Source organism: Mustela lutreola, chromosome 11 (genome assembly GCF_030435805.1).
Source record: "Mustela lutreola isolate mMusLut2 chromosome 11, mMusLut2.pri, whole genome shotgun sequence".
Taxonomy (NCBI): domain Eukaryota; kingdom Metazoa; phylum Chordata; class Mammalia; order Carnivora; family Mustelidae; genus Mustela; species Mustela lutreola.
Window position 1 is genome coordinate 52,069,136 of NC_081300.1, and position 18,365 is coordinate 52,087,500.

Consider the following 18,365-nt stretch of genomic DNA (forward strand, 5'->3'; position numbering starts at 1 on the left):
TAGGTGTTCAGTGTGTGGAATGCTTGCTGGGGCACTACTTTGTGGATTAATTACAGTGTTAGTTGGATTGCACTTCATTGGTAGTAAGAGACATAAATTTGGTGTGTTCTCCTTTTTAATTAGGGAAGTAAAAGCAGGAAATAGTTTGAGTAATGACCTTGAAGAAAAAAGAATGTTAGTTAATAATACTGAGCCAGTGATAAGTTGAATATCAAGCTGGTTGTGTAGTAGGAAATAATTAGCAGTTCTGTGTCAGTTAGACACAGTCTGCCATTTGATAAGTTGCTGTTAATCATAAGATTTCTATATCTAGGGACGCCTGGGTGGCTCAGTTGGTTAAGCAGCTGCCTTCGGCTCAGGTCATGATCCCAGGGTCCTGGGATCGAGTCCCACATCGGGCTCCTTGCCCTCCGCAGGGAGCCTGCTTCTCCCTCTGACTCTGCCTGCCATTCTGTCTGCCTGTGCTCGCTCTCGCGCACTCTCTCTCTGACAAATAAATAAATAAAATCTTTAAAAAAAAAAAAAAAAAAGATTTCTATATCTAAATTAGTTCTTAATAGACATTTTTATAATTGCTTTATATTTGTAACCCCTGCCCTGCCTTGTTTCTGAATGTGTTTACTTTTTGACTTGTGCATGATGTATTACATACCATGAACTAGTATTTGATTTTATGGTTATGGTCTTTTGTTTGTCTCCTATGTCTGTATGTCTGTCTTTAGATTATAAACTCCTTGAAGCCAGGAATCATGGCTGGCTGACTCATGCCGTATAGTGCCTTACAAGTACTGGTTGATGACTGCTTTTTAATGCTGGTGGTGATTGATGATGATGCCTTTATTGTGTATTATATCATTAGGATCAGGATAATACTTTAATTCTAGCTCTTTGGAAAATAAAAGTGATGGCTTAAGGTACTTCAGAGTTTCTTCTACTTTGAACTTTTAAATGAAGTAATTGAGAGGAAAAAGTTAAGCAGTAATGTCTTCTCATTCTTTTCCAGCTTTTGCTCTTGCAGAATTAATTGACAATTCATTGTCTGCTACTTCTAGAAACACTGGTATTAGAAGAATACAGATCAAATTGGTAAGAAAATAATACTTTAAAGAAACTTAACTTCCTTTTATAAAAACTTCTACAATGAACTTGTAGTACATTAGAAAATAAACTAAAAGTAGAAATTATCTGATTTCTCTTGTTAAAATTTTTATGTGCCCTTTTTCTATGCATATAGGTATACATGTATATGTGATCACAGTGTACTTTTTTTTGGTGATCTACTTTGACACAGTACATTGTAGACATTTGCCATATCATGAATATTCTGCAGTATAATGTTCCATTACTATGGTTTCATTTATGGGCTATATTATAAATTATGTAGTCTATTATTATTAAAGATTTAGATTTTTTGCTACATTTTTGTTGTTGTAAACAATGCTGGCATGAAGATCTTTATAGGTCTTTAGACATTTCTGATTAGTTCCTTAAGCTAAATTCTGAGAAATGGAATTTCTGGATTAAAGGACATGAGGAATTCTAAGACCTTTGATTTATACAGCTCACGTAACTTTTAGTGACTTATAATACATTTACACTTCCACCATCAGTGTATGAATGAGCCCATTTAATTCTTTAATAAATAACTTTTTATATTTTTGACATTGATTTGACTTTTCCTGTCTTTTGAACTTATTTCATAGCTTTTTGATGAAACACAAGGAAAACCTGCCGTTGCAGTGATAGATAATGGAAGAGGAATGACCTCTAAACAGCTTAACAACTGGGCCGTGTATAGGTTATCAAAATTTACAAGGCAAGGTGACTTTGAAAGGTTAGAAAACCTTATTCACGTTTTTGATGGGTATCTGGGAATTTTAATAAGGATAAGAACTCTAATGTTTCTTTAGTTATACATGGTATATAGAGCTTTTGACATTATCAATGTATATGTTATAAGCATATATATTTAGAGTATTTATATAATAAAGTTTTTATTTTTGAGACTTAGAAATAGTCAAAACTACATAATATTGTGCCTTCCACTGAAGAATTCTTTTTGCATATTCTAATATTTAGGAGTTATGATGATGTTTTAAGTATTTTGGAACTTTCCCATTTCCTTACTAAAGTTTGATGAGAGCTGTGTGGCCTCTAAAGCAGTAGGATGGTTTTATTTACTTATTTTTAAAAGATTTTATTTATTTGAGAGAGAGAGAGAGAGAACGCGCGCGCACGCACGAGTGGGGTGAGGGGCAGAGGGAGAAGCAGGCTTTCTGCCGAGCAGGGAGTTTGACGCAGGGCTCAATCCCAGGACCCTGGGATTGTGACAGAGGCAGATGCTTAACCAACTGAGCCACCCAGGCATCCCAGTAGGATGGTTTTATTTAATTAATTAATTTATTTATTTTTAAAGATTTATTTATTTATTTGACAGATTACAAGTAGGCAGAGAGGCAGGCAGAGAGAGAGAGGAGGAAGCAGGCTCCCTGCTGAGCAGAGAGCCCAATGCGGGACTCGATCCCAGGACCCCGAGATCATGACCTGAGCCAAAGGCAGCGGCTTAACCCACTGAGCCACCCAGGCGCCCAGTAGGATGGTTTTAAACTAAAATTCAGCAATCACCTGATGCCTCTTGCAAAGCACCTAATGAACCACAGGTTTTCTCTCTCTCTCTCTTTTTTTTTTTTTTTTTAAAAGATTTTCATATATTTATTTGACAGAGAGGCACAGCGGGAGAGAAAACACAAGTAGGGGGAGTGGGAGAGGGAGAAGCAGGCTTTCCGCTGAGCAGGGAGCCCGATGTGGGGCTTGGTCTCAGGACCCTAGAATCATGACCCGAGCCGAAGGCAGACGCTTAATGATTGTTCTCTTGAGCTCATTGTTGCTCTGCTTTTTCTTTTCTTTTCTTTCTTTTGTTCTGTTTTGTTTTTTAAGATTTTATTTATTTGAGGGGTACCTGGGTGGCTCAGTCAGACATCTGCCTTCAGCTCCGGTCATGATCTTGGGGTCCTGGGATCAAGGCTTGTGTTGGGTTTCTTCAGCAGGGAGTCTCCTTCTCCCTCTGCCCCTCTCCTTGCTTGTGCTCTTGCTCTCTCTCTCAAAAAATAAGTAAAAATTTAAAAAAAAATAAAAGATTTTATTCATTTGAGTGAGTGAAGGAGAGGAGCAGAGGGAGAGGGACAAGCTGACTCCACACTGAGTGCAAAGCTTGACACATGGCTGGAGCCCATATCCCTGAGACTATGACCTAAGCTGAAATCAAGAGTCAGGCACTAAACTGACAGAGACGCCCACATGCCCTTCAGGGCTCTGCTTTATAAACTGTTCATCGCTGTTAGAGAATAGAGTCTAGTCAGGAGTTTGTTTGTTTGTTTATTTATTTATTTATTTGACAGAGATCACGAGTAGGCAGAGAGGCAGGCAGAGAGAGGGGAAGGGAAATAGGCTCCCTGCTTAGCAGTGAGCCCAATGTGGGGCTTGATCCTGGGACCCTGGGATCATGACCTGAGCCGAAGGCAGAGGCTTTAACCCATGGAGCCACCCAGGCGCTGCCTAGTCCGGAGTTTTATATCAGAATATGTTCATAGAAAATACCCTGAATGAGAATGCCATATGGGAAACAAAATATACTGGAAGTTGTTCGGGATATAAAGGTTTAGGTCTTTGGGATATTCACTGAATTCTAGTAAGCTATGACCCACAGGGCTTTTGCTATTTTTAGTTATGTGTTGTACTTCAGGTACAATACTTGGGAAGTATGTGTTGGTATTCTTATTAAGTAATATTTTTTCATGTCCTGTTTTGCTGTTTGTTATGTCAAGGAGAATTACCGAAATTTAAGTATTAACTTAATGTTAAAAACTAATATAATTAGCACATTTCTCTTCTTCCTGAAATTGTAGCACCACAGAATTTTTATCAAATTTGTAAAGACTTATAGTGTCATGGTGACAGGCATGAAGAAGGGCTCTGAAATCATTTGGCCTGGTTTGAATCTAACCTTAATAGTTGTAGGGCATTCGTCGAGGTATTTTAGTTCTTTAAGTTTCAGTTTAATTATCCGTAAAATGTGGAAAATAACCTCACAAGGTTTTGTGAGAACCAAATGAGTTAGTGCGTTGTGTAAAATCTTTAGGATAGAGCTTGTCCTATAGTAAACAATCAGTAAATATAAATTATATAAGCTATCATTTTAGTTTCTACTTTCTTATTTTCAGCCTCAGACTTTCTACAACCATTCTTTTTCATTATATTCACAAGTACATGCCACTTCAAGGATTTGTAAAATATTCACAGAGATGGCGAAGACCACTGTCTTTTAAAGCACAAGGATAGTATTTAGCATGCAATAGAAATATCAGGTGGTAGATTTGGCAAAAAGATTAGGAAAATGTTATTTAAATCAAGTGGAAGAGAAGGAAGTAGAATCTATACCTTTAGAGTAAATCTTAACTGAATTCAAGGAACATGGACTCTGGTTTTTCTCTAGGTCTTAGAACAACATAAACTTCTAAATTTAAATGCTAGGGAGTTTTTGTTTAATTTTTGATAAAAAGGTTGCTGTTGCTGGCTCTTGTCCTAGGTTTTTAGGTATTGTATTAGTAAAACCATCAACTGTTGTAGCTATTATATACTCATACCATCTTTGAGTTTAGTATCAGTCCCTTGACCCACTCACTCTGATTTCTGTTAACTTCAGATTACTCACTCCCCTAGCTTCTACTTCTGTAGAAAAAATTATCAGTTGCTTTACTATTTCCAGTTAACTTTTTACTGGATACAAGGGTGGGTGTCATAGGATGCAGGCTATGGAAGAAAAGTAGGACAGCCTAAAAGCATAAAACAGCTGACTCTCTTGGCCTGTCATTTATGTTGTAGAGAGAAAAACAAGTAAATACAAAAAATTTATAAGAATTCCAGTTATAGATTATTGTTGTTAAGAAAATATCAGGTACTATGTTAGAGCCTGATGGGCGGGCATCTCTTAAGGTGGTAGATGAGGGCCTCTTTGAGATTGCATTTAAGTTGAAGCTTGAATGATTAAAGAAAAGCGGCCAAATGAAGATCTGGGGGAAGAGTACTCCCAGTAGAAAGCACACCAGCAAAGACAGCCAGTGAAATTATGATCAGCTTGTTTTATTTGGGACAGTGGAAGGACACAAGGGTGGTATATGAGGGGGAGAATAGAGGGAGATGAGGTGAGAGTTCTAATTTGCCAATATTCTTTATAACTCTCACCTTGGTACTACTTATCTCCTACCCTTTATATTTTGAAAAAGTTAAAGCAAATAAGTTGAAAGCAATATTAGCAAGCATATATCCTTCACCTAGATTTATTAGTTGTTAATGTTTTGTCACATTTGTTGTCTTCTATCTATACGTATGTATACATTCTCTTCCTAAATCATTTGAAAGTAAATTACATTCTTTATGACATTTTACTACTAAATCTGTAGCATGTATCTCCTTCACATGAGGACGTTCTCATAACCAGAATACTACTGTCAAACCAAGAAATTTATCATTGATTCAAAATATATAATGTCCACATTCAGGTTTTTACCCCCTTTGTCATGTTCTCTGGATTCTTTTATTCTACAATAATTTGACATTTGTGTCTTTAATGATACTGTTTTTTTGTGGAGTTCAGGCTATTTGCAGAAAGGTCCACAACCTGGATCTGAGTGTTTCTTCAGCACTATTCTTTCCCTCAGCATTTTATGAACATTTTTGAACTTATAGAACAGTTGAAATTCTATGGTGAAAACCCAGATACTCAGGCCTACTTTCTACCACTGACCATTGCTTTCCCACATATCTGTCTATCCTACTAATCTTCAGTTCAGGTATTTTATTTTATTTTTTTAATTCAAAATAAAGTATAGATACCTATAAATTTTCTCCCAGTGCTTTTTTTTTTTTTTTTTTAAAGATTTTATTTACTTGACAGAGACAATGAGAGAGGGAACACAAATGGGGGAGAAGGAAAAGCAGACTCCCTGCTGAGCAGGGAGCCCGATGTGGGGTTCAGTTCTAGGATCCTGGGATTATGACCTGGGCTGAAGGCAGATGCTTAATGACTGAGACACCCTAATGCTTCTCCTAATGCTTAGCACTAAAGCACTCTCCTAATGCTTAAAGCATCGATACCATTATCTTTCTCTTTTGTTATTGTTGTTGTTTTTTCTAGTTACTGCTTTATGCATTTTTAAATCAAAAGAATTGTAAAAAGGACAGTTTTTAGTAACTATTTTGGGCAGATCTACTAGCAACAGATTTCTTTAGTTTTTGTTTATCTGGGAATGTCTTAACCTTATCTCCTTCATTTTTGAAGGTTGATAGTTTTTTTTCCCCCTTTTTAACACTTTGAATAGGTTAACCTACAAAGGTTCCATGGTTTCTGAAGAATCAGCTGTTAATCTAACCTAGTATCCCTGTGTGTGTGACTAATCTCTTCTGTCTGCTTTCAAGATTCTTGTTTTCTGGCTTTTAATAGTTTGATATTGATGTGTCTAGGTTTGGGTCTTTTTGAGTTCATTCTATTTGGTGGTGGATGAGGTTTTTCGATTTGTAGATTAATGGTTTTCATCACATTTGGGGAAGTTTTTGGCTATTATTTCTTCAAACAATCTTTGTCTTTTCTTCTTTTCTGGCTCCTATTATCCATGTATTGATATGGTTGATGGTGTCCTATAGGTCTCTGGGGTTCTATTCATTTTTCTTCATTCTTTTTTTTTGTTCCTCAGACTGAGTACTTTGACCTGCTTTTTAAGTTCATTGATTCTTCTGCCAAATCAGATGTACTCATGAGCCACTTAATTTTTCCTTTCAGTTTTTGTTTCTTTAAATTGCAGAACTTTCATTTGGTTCTTTTTTAAAAATTCTATCTCTTGTGCTCTGTTTGGTGAAACTCTGTTCTCATCCTTCATTATTTACTTTATGATTTCTGTTACTTGAATGCCTTATGAAATACCTGATTTAAATTTTTGCCTAGTAAGTTCAGTATCTAGGCTTTCTCTGAGACAATTTATATTTACTGCTTTTTTCCCCTGTGTATGGGCTGTACTTTAATATTTTTGTCATGGTTCAGTTTTTTTTTGTTGAGAATAAGACAGTTTAAATAATATAGTGTGGCAGTTCTGGCAGTCAGATTCATCCCTCTCCCCAGGGCTTGTTGTTTGTTTCTTCTGTTTGTTGTTGTGTACTTAACCCTCTAAACTAATTCTGTAACATCACTACTTTTTTAAAAAATTTTTTATTTATTAGAGAGAAATGAGGGAGGAGGGGCAGAATAAGAGAGAGAAGCAGCCTCCCTGTTGAGCAGGGAGCTTGATGTGGGGCTCTGTCTCAGGACTCTGGGATCATGACGTGAGCTGAAGGCAGACGCTTAACCAACTGAGCTATCCAGGCGCTCCTGTAGCATCTGTATTCTTTATCTTGTGTTGCCACTGAAATCTCTGTGTAGCTTTAGTGGTCAGGTAATGATTGCACATTTTCCCTAAATGTCTGGAACCATTACGTCTTCCAAGCTTTTGTCAAGGGATGCATATCTGTTTGCATAGTGGAGTATGTTTTCAATGTTCTGGCAGGAGGTTTACAACTCTGCCTTAGTCTTCATTTCTTGCTTGCACAGAACCTCAGTGTCAGCCAGAAATGAGAGATTAGCACCTTCTGTATGCTTTCTTGAGCATGTATATTGTCCTGCATATGAGTGTAATGTTTTCTAGTCTTATGAATATCCTGGAGCTTTTATTTGTATTATTTTTAAAAATTCAATTAGCCAATGTATAATGTATCATTAATTTCAGATATAGTTAATTCATCAGTTGTGTATAATACCCAGTACTCATTGCATCACGTGCCTTCTTTAATGCCCATCATGCAATTACCTCATCCCCTCACCACCTCCCCTCCAGCAACCCTCAGTTAGTTACCTACTGTTAAGAGTCTCTCATGGTTTTTCTCCCTCCCTGATGACTTCTCTTTAAGTTTTCCCTCCCTTCTCCTATAATCCTCTGTACTGTTCTTACATTCCACATATGAATGAAACTATATGAGAATTGTCTTTCTATGATTGACTTATTTTGCTCAGTGTAATACCCTCCGCATTGATGTAAATGGTAAGTAATCATCCTTTCTAATTGCTGAGTAATAGTCCATCGTATATATATACCATGTCTTCCTTTTTTTTTTTTTTTTTGTAAAGATTTTATTTATTTATTTGACAGAGCACAAGTAGGCAGAGAGGCAGGCAGAGAGAGAGGGAAGCAGGCTCCCTACTGAGCAGAGAGCCCGATGTGGGGCTCAATCCCAGGATCCTGAGACCATGACCTGGGCTGAAGGCAGCGGCTTAATCCACTGAGCCACCCAGGTGCCCCTATACCATGTCGTCTTTATTCATTTATCTGTCGATGGACATCTTGGCTCTTTCCACATTTTGGCTATTGTGGACATTGCTGCTATAAACATTGGGGTATAGGTGCCCCTTCAGATCACTACATTTGTATCTTTGGGGTAAATACCTAGTAGTGCATTTGCTGGGTCATAGAGTAGCTCTATTTTTAACTTTTTGAGGAATCTTCATACTGTTTTCCAGAGTGGCTGCATCAGTTTGCATTCCTACCAATAATGTAAGAGGGTTCCCCTTTCTCCACATCCTTGCCAACATGTGTTATTTCCTGAGTTGTTAATTTTAGCCGTTCTGACTGGTGTGCGGTGGTATCTCATTGTGGGTTTTCTTCTTCTTCTTCTTCTTCTTTTTTTTTTAAGATATTATTTGTCAGAGAAAAAGCAAGAGAAAGTGAGCAAGCTCAAGCAGGGAGAGTGGCAGGCAGAGGGAGAAGCAGTCTCCCTGCTGAGCAAGGAGCCTGATGCAGGAAGCTGAACCCAGGAGCCTGGGATCATGACCTGAGCTGAAGGCAGATGCCTCATTAACTGATCCACCAGGGGTTCCCTCTTATTGTTGTTTTGATTTGTATTTCCTTGATGCCAAGTGATGTGGAACGTTTTTTCATGTGTCTGTTGGCCATTTCTATGTCTTCATTGGACAAATGTCTGTTCATGTTTTCTGCCCATTTCTGACTGGATTGTTTTTTGGGTGCTGAGTTTAATAGGTTGTTTATAGATTTGGATACTAGCCCTTTATCTGATATGTCATTTGCAAATATCTTTTCCCATTCCATAAGTTGCATTTTAGTTTTATTGACTGTTTCCTTAACTGTGCAGAAGCTTTTTATCTTGATGAAGTTCCAAAAGGTGATTTTTGCTTTTGTTTCCCTTGCCTTTGGAGACATGTCTAGCAAGAAGTTGCTGTGGTTGAGATGAAAGAGATTGCTGCCTGTGTTCTTCCCTAGGATTTTGATTAATTCCTATCTCACATTTGGGTCTTTTCATCCATTTTGGGTTTATCTTTGTGTATGGAATATATAAGAAAATATAAGAAAGTGGTCCAGTTTTTTTTTTCTGCATGTTGCTGTCCAGTTTTCCCAGCACCATTTATTGAAGAGAGACTGTCCTTTTTCCATTGGATATTCTTTCCTGCTTTGTCAAAGATAAGTTCACCATAGAGTTGTGGGTCCATTTTTGGATTCTCTGTTATGTTCCATTGATCTGTGTGTCTGTTTCTGCTAGTACCAGACTGTCTTGATTATTACAGCTTTGTAATATAGCTTGAAGTCTTGAATTGTGATGCCACCAACTTTGGTTTTCTTTTTCAACATTTTTTGGCTATTTAGGGTCTTTTTTGGTTCCATGAAGATTTTAGGATTATTTGTTCCAGCTCTGAAAAATGCTAATGGTATTTTAATAGGGATTGCATTGAATGTGTAGATTGCATTGGGTAACATAGACATTTTAACAATATTTGTTCTTCCAATCCATGAGCATGGAATGTTTTTCCATTTCTTTGTGCCTTCCTCAATTTCTTTCATAAGTGTTCTCTAGTTTTTTTTTTTAATTTATTTTATTTTTATTTTTAAATATTTTGTTTATTTGAGATAGACTGAGAAAGAGAGCACAAGCAGGGCAGAGGGAGTGGGAGAAGCAGGCTTCCCATGGAGGAGGGAGCACCATAGGGGGCTAGATCCTAGGACCAGGTGATCATGACCTGAGCAGAAGGCAGACACTTAACTGACTGAGCCGCCCAGGAGCCCCTGTGTATTCTCTAGATTTTAGAGTACAGATCCTTTGGTTAGGTTTATTCATAGGTTTTTTTATGGGTTTTGGTTCAATTGTAAATGGGATCAGGCCTTAATTTCTCTTTTTTCTGCCTCTCTGTTAGTATATAGAAATATAACTGATCTTTATGCATTGATTTTATATACTGCCACATTGCTGAATTCCTGTATGAGTTCTAGCACTTTTGGAGCAGAGTCTTTTGGGTTTTCCACATAAAGTATGCCATCTGCAAAGAGTGAGAGTTTGACAACTTCCTTGCCAATTTGAACGCCATTTATTTTTTTGTTGTTGCTTGATTGCTGAAGCTAGGACTTCTAGTACTATGTTGAACAACAGTGGTGAGAGTGGGCATCCCTGTCGTGTTCTTGACCTTAGGGGGAAAGCCCAGTTTTTCCCCATTGAGAATGATATTCTTTGTGGGCTTTTTCATAGATGGCTTTTATGATAATGAGGTATGTTCCCTCTACCCTACACTGTGGAGAGTTTTAAACAAGAAAGGATGCTGTCAAATGGTTTTTCTGCATAAATCAAGGATCATATTTTGTCAAATGGTTTTTGTGCATAAATTGAGGATCATATGGTTCTTATCCTCTATTAATGTGATCTATCATGTTGATTGATTAGTAGATGTTGAACCACCCTTGTATCCCAGGAATAAATCCCACTTGATCATGGTAAATAATCCTTTTTATATACTGTTGGATTCTATTGGCTAGTATCTTTTTTTTTTTTTTTTTTTTTTTTAAAGACTTTATTTATTTGATAGAGAGAGAGAGAGCACAAGCAGGGGGAAGAAGCAGAGGGAGAAGCAAGCTTCCCACTGAGCAGGGAGCTTGATGCAGGGCTCGATCCCAGGACCCTTGGATCATGACCTGAGCCAAAGGCAGACCCTTAACTGATTGAGCCACCTAGGCACCCCATTTGGCTAGTATCTTGTTGAGACTTTTGGCATCTGTGTTCATCAGGGATATTGGTCTGTAATTCTCCTTTTTCATGGGGTCTGTTTTGGGATTGAGGTATTGATGGCCTTGTGAAATGAGTTTGGAAATTTTCCTTCCATTTCCATTTTTTGAAACAGCTTCAGTAGAATAGGTTCTTTTAAATGTTTGGTAGAATTTCCCTGGGCAGCCATCTGGCCCTAGACTTTCTTGTTTTTTAGGAGATTTCTGATTACTCCTTCAGTTTCCTTTCTGGCTATGGGTCTATTCAGATTTTCTATTTCTTCCTGTTTCAGTTTGGTAGTTTATATGTTTCTTGTGATTGAGTTCAAGTTTCAAAGCATTGTGGTCTGAAAATAAGATATTTTCATATTTCATATTGGGAATAATCCCAATCTTTTGGTATTGGTTGAGACCTGATTTGTGACCCAGTTTGTTATCCATTCTGGAGAATATTCCATGTGCACTCACAAAGAATTTGTATTCTGTTACTTTAGGATGGAATGCTATGTATATATCAGTGAAGTCCATCTGGTCCAGTGTATCATTCAGAGCCCTTGTTTCTTTATTGATCTTCTGCTTAGATGATCTGTCCGTTGCTGTGAGTAGGGCATTGAAGTCCCCAGCTATTTTTGTGTTATTATCAATGTGTTTCTTTAATTTGGTTATTAATTGGCTTATATAGTTGGCTGCTCCCAAGTTAGGAGCACAAATATTTATATTTGTCAGATCTTTTTGTTGGGTAGACCATGTAAGTATGATATAGTGTTCCTCTTCATCCGTTAGTATGGTCCTTGGTTTAAAATCTAATTTGTCTGATATGAAGATTGCTACCCAGCATTCTTTTGGTGTCCATTAGTCAAAAGATGATAAATTGTTACCCATTCCCTCACTTTCAGTCTGGAAGTGTCTAAGTCTAAAATGAGTCTCTTATAGAGACCATATGGGTGGGTCTTGCTTTTTTATCCAATCTGATACCCTGTGTCTTTTGATTGGAGCGTTCATCCCATTTACATTCAGAGTAATTATTGAAAATAAGAATTTTAGTGCTATTGTATTACCAGTAAAGTCCTGTTTTTTTGTAGATTGTTTGTTTCTGGTGTATGTTATTTTTGGACTCCTTTAATATTTCTTGCCAGGCTGGTTTAGTGTTCACAAAATCTTCTAATTTCTATTTGTCCTGGAAGCTCTTTATTTCTCCTTCCATTTTGAGTGAGAGCCTTGGTGGATAAAGTATTTTTAGCTGCATGTTTTTCTCATTTAGTACCCTGGATATATCATGCCCACCCTCTCTGGCCTCTGTGGACAGGTATGGTGCCAGCCTTACGTTTCTACCCTTATAGGTTAAGTACCTCCTGTCCCAAGCTGCTTTCAGGATTTTCTTTTTGTCTTTGAAATGTTCAAGCTTCACCATTATATGTTGGGGTGTTGATCTTTCTTTATTGATTTTGAGAAGGGTCCTCTCTGCCTTTGGATTTGCTCTTATATACCTTCTGCCCACCTCCCTCTTCTTCCTCAGGGACATTCAATACTTCTAATATTGTTTTGCTTTATGGTATTATTGATTTCTTGAAGTCTCCCCTCATGGTCCATTTGTTGTTTTTCTCTTTTCCTCAGCTTCCTTCCTTTCCATCAACTTACCTTCCCTGTCACTTACTCTCTCTTCTGCCTGATTTACCCTAGCTATTAGAGTCACCAATTTAGACTTCATCTCAGAGCATTTTTAATTTTAGTCTGATTAGATTTTATTTCTGCACTAAGAGATTTTCTAGTGTCTTTATGCTTTTTTCAAGTGCAGCTGGTAACTTTAGAATTGTTTCCTGAAGTTCAGCTGTGACATTTTACTTATATTCTTATTAGATCTGTGACAGAGAGTATTACCTCTAGTTCTTTCTTTATGTTGTGAATTCTTTCTTTTAGTCATTTTGCCCAAAGAAGAATAGATGAACAAGAGAACAAAATAAAAAATGTCAACCACAACCCAAGTGAAATACATACTAGACAAATTCAGAGGCCAGAAACCAAAAAACAAAAAGGGGGTGGGGAAGAGAAAATATAATCTCTCAGGTGGACAAAACAGTGATCCAGTTGGTCTTGTGTGTATTTGGTCTGTTTGTTAGAAGGCCCAAAATGTAAAGAAATAAAAACATATATATATATATATACAAAAAAAAAAAAAAAAAAAAAAAGAAAAGAAAATTGAATACAGTGAAAGTAAGCCAAAAAATAAAGAATATGTCTTTAAAAATGTAAATGTAAAAAATGAAAGCTAAAAAAGGACTTAAAACCAGTTGATAAAATAAGAAACTAGTTGAATAGGAAGAAAAGGAAAATTTTACACTGAAAGGTAAATGAAACCCTTGAATTCTATATACTATTTTCCCCTAGTGCTAGAGTTTTGCAGGCCTGTGTCCTCCATAAACTTGGTGTTCGCCTTTTGTTCCAGCTGGTCTTCTGGGGGAGGGGTCTGTTGGGCTGATTCTCAGGTGTCTTCGCTTTGGTGGAGTTGTACCACCCCTTGCCAGGGAGCCAGGCTCAGTGTAAGCTGCTTCTGCTTGCTCTATGTGGTTTTTGTTACCTGAAGGCTTTCCATGCCTCTTGAGAGGATAGAGGGGCTCTATCTCCAGTCAGAGCTGAAGGATTCTGGTCCCCTTTCTTCAGTAAAACCTCAGGAATAAGCTGTCTTCCCTTTTATGTGATCCAAAGTCTGCAGACTTACTGCAGTGCTTGTCCTCCCTGATCTGCCCTAGGGGGAGGAGAAGGGTCACCATGTTTCTGCCCTTTGCAGGGCCTCCGCACAGAGAACTTTTTCTGGATCATGCTGCAGTATGTGGTTTATGGCAAACTCCGCTGAGAGCCCCCTTCCAGCCTTGCTGAACAAAACCAGTTTCCCTGCCCCACAGACACTCCCATTCTTTCTTTGACCCCAGGGATCCTGAGACCACACTGTCCCACCTAGGATTCTGCCCCACTTTACCAGCTGAGCACCTTTCAGGCAGGGACATCTCTCACTGGAGCAGATTTCTAAAAGTTCTGATTTTTTGCTCTGGGACAAATCACTTTCTAGTAGCTGGCCTACAGAAGCTCCCTCCCCAGCCATTTATCTTCAGCTATATCCCATGCCCTTAGATTCACTTCTCTGTACCTCCTACCTTGCAAAAAGTGGTTGATTTTCTTTTGTAGAGTTTCAGCAATTCTTTTCTTAAATCTGTAGTTGAATTCATAGGTATTCAGAATGATTTGATAGTTAGCTAAAGTTAAGGGACTGGATGAAATGAGGTCTCCTACTCATCTGCCATCTTGTCTCCCCTTAAGCCTATTCTGGAGCTTTTAAAAATCACTAAGGATCTCTCATTCTCCAGATTTTCCTTGTAAGTTTTTGGCCAGATTCTTTATATTCTCTTGATTGCCTTAGTCAGCTGTGATCATAAACAGTTGCCACTAACTGTTTTTGACAAATTAACAACTGCAAAAAGTGGTTCACAGTGATCAAGTTCTGAGTTAGGTTGAGTAAAGACAGAGCTTGCAAGTGGAGGTTCCTAGGCATAGGTCAGAGAACTCTAATAATGCCAGTTGTATGGGGAAGGGGCTTTGAGGGAACTCCAAATTTACTCCAGTGACTCCTGCCCGGCTGGCTGGTTTTCACCATGATTCCGGGCTGTCAGTTTTCAAGGCTTCTATAGAACTGGTGAAAAGAAAATGGAATAGGGCATGTTAAAACATCACAGAGCTCACTGTTCTCACTGAGATTCATCTGTGTATCTTGAAGAAACACTCCTTGGATTGTTCCAAGCCTTTGGTTAATAGAGTTCTGAAAATGTTGATTTTTGACAGTGCTTTCAGATGTTTTCATTGGTTTTATCAATGTTCGGGTTTTCATAGGTCCTTACTTTACCTTTATAGAAGTGGTCACTCTCTTAACTGATTTTTGACATATGTATTCACCCCTGTAATCCAAACCTCTCTTTACATGTGCAACATTACTTGAACCTAAAAAATGTGCTCATCATCACGTAGGCTCTGTTATAATCATTGCCTTAGAAGTCAAATTAGATACCTAGAACATAATTGTAATACTATGTGTTCATTTAATTATTTTGTGGAAAGAAGAAGTATGCTGGGTGGTCCTAATTCAGACGTATGTTGGATTAGTGCTACTTTCTGCACTTTCAACTTAATTAGCAATTAAAAGTTTCTCAACTTAGCCATTTTTTTTTTAAATAAAAATACCATGCCACATGGCTCACTTCCCTTGCCATTTTTTTAGGTTGTGGAAATGGACTCTCAACAGGATTTTCCCAAAGAAAAAGCTCTTGTGTCTTCAGTGTATTTCTGTGAAGATGAGCTTTCATTTATCTTGATATTTGTATTATTTGAATTCAGAGAATGAGTATGTAACATTTAGACATCCTGCTTTAATTTGGTTATTTTTGTTGTGTCACACAGACTTATTCCAGAAGCTCTAATAGGGATCTGTGGCCATTTGTCAGTTTGTTGGAGGTGAAGGTTTTATTGTGGGGTTATTATTCCTTTGGTAGAGTGAGACAGTGAGATGTAAATATACATATGTAGTCACTCTACCCTATTTCCTGGGCACCACTTACATATTGTTTTTTAGTTTCTTTTTACTAATTTGATTACACCTCCTGTTCCTTTTTCTTACTTTCAACACCATTTGTGATTTGTTTCCTTTCAGATTTTGTTTCTCTCTTCTAATGGAACACTCTTACTTTGAAAAGATACAGTGTCATTTTACATTGTATTTACAAGTATTTGATTGAGATGTGTTTTGAAATTCTTTTGGACTGTGATATGAATTTATTCCTGAGGCAGGTGACTTTCTAAATTCTCCAAAGGATTGCTTCTACAATGCAAGATTTATCTTGAGGTCAGATTATCTTCCTCTTTTCCTTACTTTGATGAAGGGGTATTTATATAATCGTTGAGTGTGAGTACAGGAAATTTTTTGGATTTAATTATGGAAATCTGAAACGAAATTTATATTTGCAATCTTATTTGCCATGATTAGGTTTTTCCCTGGGTTAGAGTTGCATGGATGGTTTGGGTTGAAAGGGAGACTTACTTCCTGGTGACTATGTCCATTCCTTATCAGTTAACAGAATTTCTTAGTCTTGAATCAGTTTAAGTACATGCGTGTTGTTTTATCTTGGAGCTGCTCTCTCTCTAAACTTTTATGTACTTACTTATATGTTTTAGGATAGTATTTGGGGTCAGGTATTTTTAGCCTGTTTCCTAGAAGTATTGCCATGGTAATTAAAGTCTTAGAACCCATTTACTTAAAAAAAAATTTTTTTTTAAATTTTTAAGTTATCTCTACACCCAGTGTGGAGCTTGAACACACAACCTCAAGAACAAGAGGTTGGTGCTTCAGCCAGACACCCTAAACCCATTTACTTCTTATTTTTCTTATTTTTTTTTAAAGCTTTTATTTATTTATTTGACAGAGAGAGATAGATCACAAGTAGGCAGAGAGGCAGGCAGAGAGAGAGAGAGGAGGAAGCAGGCTCCCCGCTGAGCAGAGAGCCCAATACAGGCCTCCATCCCAGGACCCCGAGATCATGACCCGAGCTGAAGGCAGAGGCTTTAACCCACTGAGCCATCCAGGCGCCTCCTTATTTTTCTTAATAGACATCAGGTTCATAGAATTTGACTAATTACAATTAATTACAAATTACAATTTATAACAGTTCATCAATTCAGGCATTGAATTTTTTAAGGTTTATTTATTGAAAAATTTAATAAGCTGAATAACCAGAATTTACCACCTAAACCAGTAAGTAGCACATTTTCTGTAATGTACATCTGTGTGCCCCTCCCTTATTCTGTTTTTTTTTTCTTCTCACCAAAGTGAATCACTGTTTTGAATTTTTATTTCCTTATTTTTTTTAAGATTGTATTTTATTTATTTGTCAGAGACAGAACACACAAGCAGGAGTGGCGGCAGACAGAGGGAGAAGCAGGCTCCTCACTGAGCAAGAAGCCTGATGCAGTATTTGAGCCCAGTACCCTGGGATCATGACCTGAGCCAAAGGCAGACAAAATCCCTATTTCCTTATTTTTTTATAAATCTAATTTTGCTTATTTTTTGATGCTGCAAAAAAAGGATAATTATACTATTTGTAATTCTACGAAGGACTTGTATTTTCACTTAATACTAGGTTACTAAGATTTCAACTTTATGTGGGTCTGTAGTTCATTTTTTTCATAACCACAAAATATCCTTTTGTGTATATTTAAAAGAAATCATACTGTATTTAATCTAGTCTCCAGTCAGTGGGCATTTGGCTTCCCCTACTACATTTGGCATTATGAGTAATACTGTCTTGTAAGTTGTATAATTGTGTGTGCATATGTGTGTATGCTGTTATACAGTGTTATGTATGTTTGCTAGTCCAAATTTACAGAAGTTCTTAGGTACCTAGAAGGGAACTTTGTGGGTTATAAAGATGAAAGTTCCAATATACAAGGTAATAGCAAATTGTTGTTGTTTTTAAAGATAGTATTCATTTATTTGAGCGAGAGAGTGAGCAAGCGAGAGCATGCACGAGCTGGGATAGGGGAGGAACAGAGGGAGAAGCAAACTCCTCGCTGAGCAGGGAACCCAATGTGGGACTGAACGATCATGACCTGAGCCTGAGTCAGATGCTTTCTGACTGAGCTACCCAGGTGCCCCAGTAAATTGCTTTCTAAAGAGATTGTATTTATTTATTCATACTCCACTTATGAAAGTTTGAGTTTTGTTGTTTTTGTTTTAAGTTTGAGTTTTAAAACTCACTTTGGAAGCCATTTGGGTATGTTAAGCTTCTTACAGAAGGACTTTTAAACTATTACTTTGATTTTGTTAGCAGAGTTATAATATTACTTATTGACTTAGTTTTGTAAGTTATATTTTACTTGGAGTTAGTCCATTTCATTAAATTTTCAAGTTTATTAGTATATAGTAATTGGTAACATTTCAAAGAAACAATGTTTGATAAATTAAATTTTTTTCGATTGCAAATTTTTTTCTTTTCAAATTCTTTGATTTCTGCTCTTTATTTATGTCCTTGCTTTAGTTTTATTTTGATTTTTTTGTAGAAAAGATTTTTTAAAATTTATTTATTTATTTATTTAAAGATTTTTATTTATTTATTTGATAGACAGAGATCACAAGTAGGCAGAAGGCAGGCAGAGAGAGAGGGAGGAAGCAGGCTCCCCGCTGAGCAGAGAGCCCTATGTGGGGCTCGA

At 37.2% G+C, this 18,365-nt stretch overlaps 1 protein-coding gene across 2 annotated transcripts in view; it reads left to right on the plus strand.

The window, feature by feature from the left end:
- The window catches only part of SMCHD1 (structural maintenance of chromosomes flexible hinge domain containing 1), a 150,484-nt gene that overhangs the window by 13,349 nt on the left and 118,770 nt on the right, over positions 1 to 18,365 (plus strand). For both annotated transcript variants that reach the window (XM_059138660.1, XM_059138661.1), the window contains exons 4-5: positions 1,004 to 1,086; positions 1,704 to 1,834. In XM_059138660.1, coding sequence (XP_058994643.1) covers positions 1,004 to 1,086; positions 1,704 to 1,834 — 214 coding nt within the window. The remainder of the gene's footprint in view (positions 1 to 1,003; positions 1,087 to 1,703; positions 1,835 to 18,365) is intronic.